The sequence below is a fragment of the Oryzias melastigma genome, linkage group LG4 (assembly GCF_002922805.2).
Source record: "Oryzias melastigma strain HK-1 linkage group LG4, ASM292280v2, whole genome shotgun sequence".
In the NCBI taxonomy this organism is placed as follows: Eukaryota; Metazoa; Chordata; class Actinopteri; order Beloniformes; family Adrianichthyidae; genus Oryzias; species Oryzias melastigma.
The window spans coordinates 14,813,021-14,820,926 of NC_050515.1; the positions used below are offsets into that span (position 1 = coordinate 14,813,021).

At 36.6% G+C, this 7,906-nt stretch overlaps 1 protein-coding gene across 1 annotated transcript in view; it reads left to right on the top strand.

The window, feature by feature from the left end:
• Nucleotides 1–6,136, top strand: part of pla2g4ab (phospholipase A2, group IVAb (cytosolic, calcium-dependent)) — a 22,843-nt gene extending 16,707 nt beyond the window's left edge. The window contains exons 17-19 of the mRNA XM_036211566.1: nucleotides 41–235; nucleotides 1,510–1,667; nucleotides 4,133–6,136. Coding sequence (XP_036067459.1) covers nucleotides 41–235; nucleotides 1,510–1,667; nucleotides 4,133–4,267 — 488 coding nt within the window. The 3' untranslated portion in view covers nucleotides 4,268–6,136. The remainder of the gene's footprint in view (nucleotides 1–40; nucleotides 236–1,509; nucleotides 1,668–4,132) is intronic.
• Nucleotides 6,137–7,906: the final 1,770 nt, after the last annotated feature.

A 7,906-nucleotide genomic window follows, 5' to 3' on the forward strand; every position in this document is an offset into this window, starting at 1 on the left:
AAAAAAACACGACATATTGTTTATTATTCTGTTTTCTTGACACAGGAGCTACTGTTGGCAGAAAAGTGGGCCAGAATGAACAAGCTTCCATTCCCTAAGATTGACCCTAAAGTGTTTGACCGAGAGGGCTTGAAGGAGTGCTACGTCTTCAAACCCAGGAAGGGTGAAAAGAACTGCCCGACCGTCATCCACTTTGTTCTGGTCAACATCAACTTCAGGAAGTTCAAAGCACCCGGTAAGCATGTGTACTTTATTTGTAAAGGTGTTCCCGGAGTCTCCATGGAAAAAAATGTGCACTAGTTACGTCATTATCAGAAGTTATGTGTAAAATGTAGTCATGATTAGTCAGCAGTGGATGGTGTTTCCTATTTTTCTTACAGCTTCATACGAGAGTCTGGAATTAGAAACATCTCCTCTAGGTCACTGGGTTTTTGTTGGAAATGAAGTTGAGAGTGTGCACTGCTCAGTTTTATGACCCTCTCGAGTGAAATATTGTTCCGGCAGAAACGGGGTGTCGGTCTTGGAATCTTCTCCACGCGTGGGAGAGCTCAGTTAGTAAACTCGCTATACATCAGCAGCCTTTCTGTGACTCACCCTCCTTACATCTCCACTGCTATGTCCTTGAGTTCCTTAGGTTGTCTTTACTGCGCACTTCTGCTGTGTGTTTATGGAAGCTACATCACCCCAAAAACATCTGGAGGGAAAAGGCACTTTCAGTAATTGCTCACAGCTGTATTTTTTTAAAGTGCCGTTGCTTCTTCCTGGGACCGGGGATTCATGTTTTCTCAATCACTGTGCAAACACTTTGAGAAGTCAAAAGGTAGCTGACTTTTTGGGGGAAAATAAACCTTTTTCATGCACAACTAAAAACCATCTCGTTTAAGTTTTAATAATTTATATGGCGCCTTAAATTGACCTCTGTCAATCAAGGCGTTGTACAATAAAAGTTCAAAAAACAATAAAAACAACAGCTAAATGTTAAAACAATCAAAGATAAAAATAGAAATAAGTTACATAAAACCATAAAATCACCAGATAAAAGCAAAGCTATAAAATGAAACAGAAAAAACACACCAACAGAGCATAGTCTCATACCTGTCGAAGGCCTGGCGATAAAAATTAGTTTTAAGAAGTTTGATGTCTTGTTTGCAAGATGTCTTGCAAACAAGACAGTAGTGGTGTAATGGAGCAACCTTTCTTTATTGGCAAACAAATCTGACTATCGTCAGCTTACCAGTGAAAGGAAATTCCATGTTTTCCCAGGATGGAACCTAAAGGAAGGAGGTACAAAGAGAATAAAAGTTGTCTTAAAATAGAGCCCTGTGGAACCCCAAACAGCATTGGAGCAGCTAAAGAATAGGATCCGGACATGCTCACACACGCAGTCCTGTCAGACAAATAGGATGAAAACCATAGAAAGTATGAAACAGTTTTTTAGGTAAGAGAAAGGTGAACTGAAACTGTCAAATGAAAACAGATATATGTTTTTGTTCTATGTTCTGCACACAGGAGTTCCCAGAGAAACTGAGAAGGAGAAGGAACTGGCAGACTTTGACATCTTCGACGACCCAGAGACGCCGTACTCCACTTTTAATTTCCAGTACACCAACAAGGCATTCACACAACTCCACGACTTAATGGAGTTCAACACCCTCAACAACCTTGAGGTCAGTTTGGCACTGTTGCAAGAATGGCAAAGATAAAGTTTGGGCAATCGCAGAAAAGAAAAGTTGTGCAACGGTAGCATGCCTGAAGAATGTTGCAGTGTGTAAAACTCAAGATAACAGCTGATTATGTGGTGATTTATCCAAACATCTTACATGGACCGACTGATTCATGCTGCTACACCTTATTTGTTCATCCAAAGTTGATCATTTGATTTTTGTTTGTTGCGTTGCACAACATTAAAAATTTCAGTCCCCAAAGGACCGTCTAAGCAAGTGGATGTAATGGTGCGGGTGTGTCACCATGTGAGGTCATCCTTGAGTTTAGATTATGAGTCATTTCCTTTCTAAAACTCAGATTTAATGTAAAATTTATAGGTGTGTGCTCATAAAAACTTGCTTTCTTTCATATGCAGGTTATTCTGATGCAGATTCAGAACTTTAGACCTGTTAGAAAAGAAAAAAAAACTATGGTTGTGAAATTCCCTGTAGCAGCAGACTCAACAAAAAATTGAAGAACTTGAAATTGCCCAAAGGCACTTCTATTTGTGTCAGTCCGTTTGAACGCATTTGGGGGAAATTTCATGCACTGTGTTCAAAACTTGACATACAAACACACACAAAAAAACACACACTACTGTGGAAAGTTTTTGCCAGACTAAAATTTTAAAAATGCATGCTGTTGTGTATGTGGTAACACTGCTTTCTGATAAGTTAAACAAACTAGAATAAATGGATAGTGAACAAAAACTTGACCGCCTAAACTAAAACCCTGACAGCAATACCTGGCTGAGATCTAATAAAAACCATAAACTTTTACTGACTGAGGAACTGATCGAGTCTGCTGTGATAAATGATGCAAAGCTGGGGTGAACAAGGTCTAACAACAGGTCTACAACATAAACTTAACTCAAACTGGACTGTAACAGCTGATCTTTTAAATTAGCTGTCAAAGGTTTTTTGTTCAAAGTCTAAAAATACTTCATTCAAATGAGTATTTCCAAAGAGAAGCACAATAATTTTAGTTATCTGCATCCGTTATCAAAAGAGAAAGTAATTTGCTTCCTGCAAAGTCATTTTTACGAATTGCAACTGTTGCTGTAAGACGATCATTTGTGGCTTTAGAGTTGCATTAGTGTTACAGACTGACTTGAAATTGCACATAGCGTTTGGCACCTTGCACAACAACACCCATTTCAGTTTTATTGGTTAATGGAGGTAGTGTTCGTTTATGGCTGTTATGGACACGTAATTTTATGCCATTTGAACTCATACTAATAACAAATACTTCATAAGGCTGTCATGGTTTTTCTCCTTCACAGTAGTGCAGCAGAGACAGAGGTGTAACGGGAGAAAACTTTAAAAAAAAAAAAAAAGCACAATGCTTTGTGTTTTACCAATTGACTATACCCCCCATATGTCTTATCACAGTTCAGTAAAAGTACTTGATTGTTTAATTTGGTGCATTTCCTCAAAGTCACCAAGGATTAGACTCACAGAGTCTGATTCTTGAGAGAGATGGTCTAAAACCAATCATTTTTGATTAGTATGGTTTTATTAAACTCCAGCATGTCAGAGTGTCTACATTTGTTGTATAAAATGTGCTATCAAGCTTTCTTTGCTTTTGCATTTGTCACTTTTGCTGTGCAATTAAAAAAAATCAAAATATTAAATTGCTAGTCGATTAAAGCAACAGTTTCCTAAAATATGGAAAAATTTGGAGGTTTTCAAAGTGCAAAGACCTAATCATCACACTACCACCACCATGTATGACTGTTCCGGTGTTATAAAAAGGCTTTTACACCACATATAACTTGATACACACTCTTAGTTGGTCCAGGTTTTTTTGGGGTTAAATGTGAGACAAGCATTTGCCATTATAAATATATTTTCATTTTTACTTTAAATATTTATATTTTATCTTAGTTGTTTTTGTGCTCTTTGAGTCATTTTAGTTATTCAACCACTCCTGTACCAAAACTTTAGAACTGACCTGAAAACCCCTCAAGGCCTGTCAGTGTTGTGTCAGTGATATGTCTGTTTTTGTTTTTCACATTTTCTGAATTTCTTTAGATGACAAGATTGCATGCTGCTTTTTGAGGTCTTTTAGTTTGGTTGACTTTGCTGCAAGTTCTGAGTTTATAAGTGAAGCAAAAGAAGGGCTTATGTGGGTCTCCTGGATGTTAATATGTCAAAATGGGGGAAATTCAGAATTTAATGCAGATTTGAACTCCCTTTTTTTAATTAAAATAATAAATAAAAACGTTTTTTCTATTAAAACTTGAATAATGGGACAAATAAAAAACAAGGCATATTTTTCTTTATACCACTGAATTCTTTAGAAATTTCACTGTAAAACTTTAGTGAGCTCAAGCTCAGTTTATTGTTCTCATTTATTTCCAGTGGTTCAACACAATTGTTTCCCATCACTTTGAAACAGAGTAAACTGATTTTTTTTTTCTCCACAGGTCATTAAAGAAGCCATCAAAGATTGCATTGTGTCACGGAAAGAAAACCCTACAGGCCTCTCACTGCCCTTTTCTCTCAAAGAAATTCCTAAGAAAAAGTTTCTTAAAAGAAGCGCGACCCTCGAATCATCTTGAAAAGGAAAAACTTGGAGCCAAGACTTGATGTGAGATATTTGGAAAGATATTTGTCAGATCATCAACAACTTTATATGTGTTTGTTTGTTGGGACAAGATGCTGTTTCCTTGTGTATTTTAATTTATGATTTCATTCAAAACTAGAATTTACATGCATATCAGACTTTTGACTTTTATATAAGAGAGTTACAGTCAAAAAAACATGTGATTGCAGTTTTTGTTTTGCTTTGGTGTTTCCCTCTGGTTTCTGATGTGACTTTCTAGAAAATCTGCAAAAAACTTGTCGCTGATTTACCCGCTGGAATACATTGATGCTTAATTGACTGGACCCTTAAATGATCTAAATGATATATTTCTGTTGTTTTTTAAACATATTGTGAGTTCAAAACTTCAGTTTCTTTCGTTCTTTGTGACTGAAGGTAAAAAAAATCTTCATAAGATCCATTATGCATAATACATACAAATGTTCTGCTGCACTTCAGGACGGGGCATTTGCATGCATCTGCAGTCATTGTAAATGTTGGTTTTAGCTCACTGTGACATTTGTGCGGTAGTGCCTGCATGCAGAGGTTAGTTGGAACTGTGCAGCATGCAAATCTCTTGTTTTATGTGTTGTTTCTTTTTTTTTATGATTATTTGCCAGATGATTTGTCTAATGATGTATTCCAGTTAGGAAACATTGACGCAGATCATGCAATGTTTGGTGTAAAGGCAACTTCTAAACATAGCAAGTGCACCGCCTCTGGATGCCTCAAACATCTCTGCATTGTTTACCCACCCACGGGCAGGGAGCAGTCCACTTTAAAAGGAGTGTCTTGTTAAATCCACCATGTTGCAAAAACAAACTCAATACCATAGCAACCACCTTATCTTGTGCTTCCTCTTGCAGCAGGATAAAGACCACTGTTGGTTCAGGGTGCCATGCAGATATGACACAATTTCCTACTTTTTGTGACTCTGAAAACACAGTGTTTGAGATGAGAGGCCCTTGACAACACTCAGTGGAATTTTACACACTACACCTACACCTAAAGCAGTAAAAGGCAGGAATCTGCCACACTACACCTACACCTGCAGGGGCCCGCAGACTGCACACACACACAGAGGTGGAATTTTGATGCACTTGCGTACGCTCTATACTCAAATTTCATCTCCTATTCTTTTTGAAATTTTCTGCAGGGATTCTTGTTTAGAAAGTGTTTTTTTTTCTGTTTCCTTTTTTTTAGTGAGAAAGTTTTTACCTTGAATCATATGTTATTCAAAGAAAGAGTTTGGCGCTTTTTGGTCAAACGTTCTTCCCCCAGGTGAATCAAACTTACGTGGGGAGTTCAAGAGCTTTGACGTGTCTGGACATGAAAGCGAATTATGGACAAGAACTATCCAAAAACCTTCATTTGAAAGAATGAATTTATGAATTTTGCTGCCTTTGCACCAGTTCAGACTAACAGTTTTTCAGATTTATTTTTATGCTAAACAATGTTATCATCAATAAAAGAGTGTCATGGCAGTGAATGTATGTTTTCACTGCATCACACTGTTAGTATGCACTGCTGTAACATGACATTAGACCGTAGAGTTTTATGGTAACAAAGCAAGCATTGATATTTTTGTATTGTGGGATACTATTGTACAATTTCCTTTTTTTTAATACATTTACTGAGAAAACAAGCCATGTAGGGGCATTTTTAGGTCATCTATGATCTTCGACACTGTTTACGTATAACAAGATAGAAGGTCAGTTCATAGGATTTGAGACGTTTGCATGAATACGTGTGCGATCATCACCATGATGAATGGCAAAACATGTCATGTGGTAAATGTGTATGTTCAAATAAAAATGGAGACAGACAGTTCTCTGGTTGGGTAATGTTTTCTGTTTAAACACTTGATACCTGTGCGAACATCGCAGAAATAACACATCAGCTGGGGTGTTACTAACTAACTCATATGTCTGGTTCCTTTTGTTCTGTTTCCTTTTGTGTATTTAGGGTTAACTTGAGTTTGTTACTCCAGTGAAAGTTAAAATTAGGACAGAAATTTGACCCTTAAAAAATTTTTAATTTTAGAATAGATTGAAATTATGGTGAAAGGATATTAGGTTACTTTTTAAAGGATGTTCAAAATGTGTTGAAAATAAATCAAAATGATATTAAAATAAATGCTTTATTGTTGTAAGTTTTATTTAAAAAAATTTGAAAGTTAACACATTTTGAACAATTTTACAACATACTTTCCTACCATTATTAAATTTATTTTGTTTCACAAGAAGAAAAGGGCAGCTAATGCAAAAGTTTTAATTTTTAGATTATATTGTGTTACAATCATTTTAATAATTTAATACTGAAAGGAAAAGGAAATAATCAGAGATAAAAACTATAAATTACGTAGATAAAGGATTCCCATAAAGAGGCTAAGGTGTGGGGTCTGATGCAACACGATTAGAGCAGAATCACTATGAGTAAGCAAAATATATAAGGCTCCTTTTAGGGAAAAATAATATTAAAAACATCTAAATGTGTGAAAACATCCAAGTACACAGAAAATGACTGAACGACACAAATGAATTTAAATGTGGGTGAAAAGGCATCACATCCACCATATTTAAACGAGCTAAAAACAACAAAGACGAGAACTTTTTAACAAAAAAAGAGTGGAGTTGAATGTCGAAAGTGCAAAGTAAAACCAATTCTGCAGACAATATAACACATTTAAGACTTCCATGACTATATAAATAAAAGTATAAATAAATTAAATTTGTCTGTAACATCAAGTACTCTTAGTTTTCCTTTATTTGTACTGCTTTCTAAAAGAAAACCGCATGATGTACATTCAAAGTGCATGAGACATTTTTATTTTCTTCCTAAAGTCCAACTTTCAGGTTACTTTTTATTTTTTGTTGTAACCTCTTATAAATTAAAGGGGAAAAAACACAAAGTCATTTTTTTTTTTTTTTTTTTAACTTTACAACAAATTCTATTGAATTTTAAACTATGAATACAAATTGAAGTTTGTGTTTCTTTAACTGTGTATTTTAACACTTAAAAAAAAAATTTAAACGCAGGACTGAAAACGTTTCTTTTCCTGATCTGGATCAGCTGGTTGATTAATTGATTGATTGATTGATTGATTGATCTTGTTTATTTCAAGAATAGATTGTGGACAATACAGCACAGATTTTTCAAACTCATTACAGAAATAGGGGCTGCACGGTGGCGCAGTGGTTAGCGCTCTTGCCTCACAGCGAGAAGGCCCCGGTTCGACTCCCGGCCGGGACCTTTCTGTGTGGAGTTTGCATGTTCTCCCCGTGCATGCGTGGGTTTTCACCAGGGACTCCTGCTTCCTCCCACCGTCCAAAAACATGCATCATAGGTTAATTGGTGACACTAAATTGTCCCTAGGTGTGAATGTGAGAGTGAATGTGTGTGTGATTGAGGCCCTGCGACAGACTGGCGACCTGTCCAGGGTGTACCCCGCCTTCGCCCATCAGTAGCCGGGATAGGCTCTGGCACCCCCGCGACCCTGAAAGGGAAGAAGCGGTCATGAAAATGGATGTGTAGCGACTGCATCAAAAATCCAAAGTCGCTGAGAGACTGACGCTGGGTCCGGTTATTGTATGACGCGCCAAACAAATGGATTTGA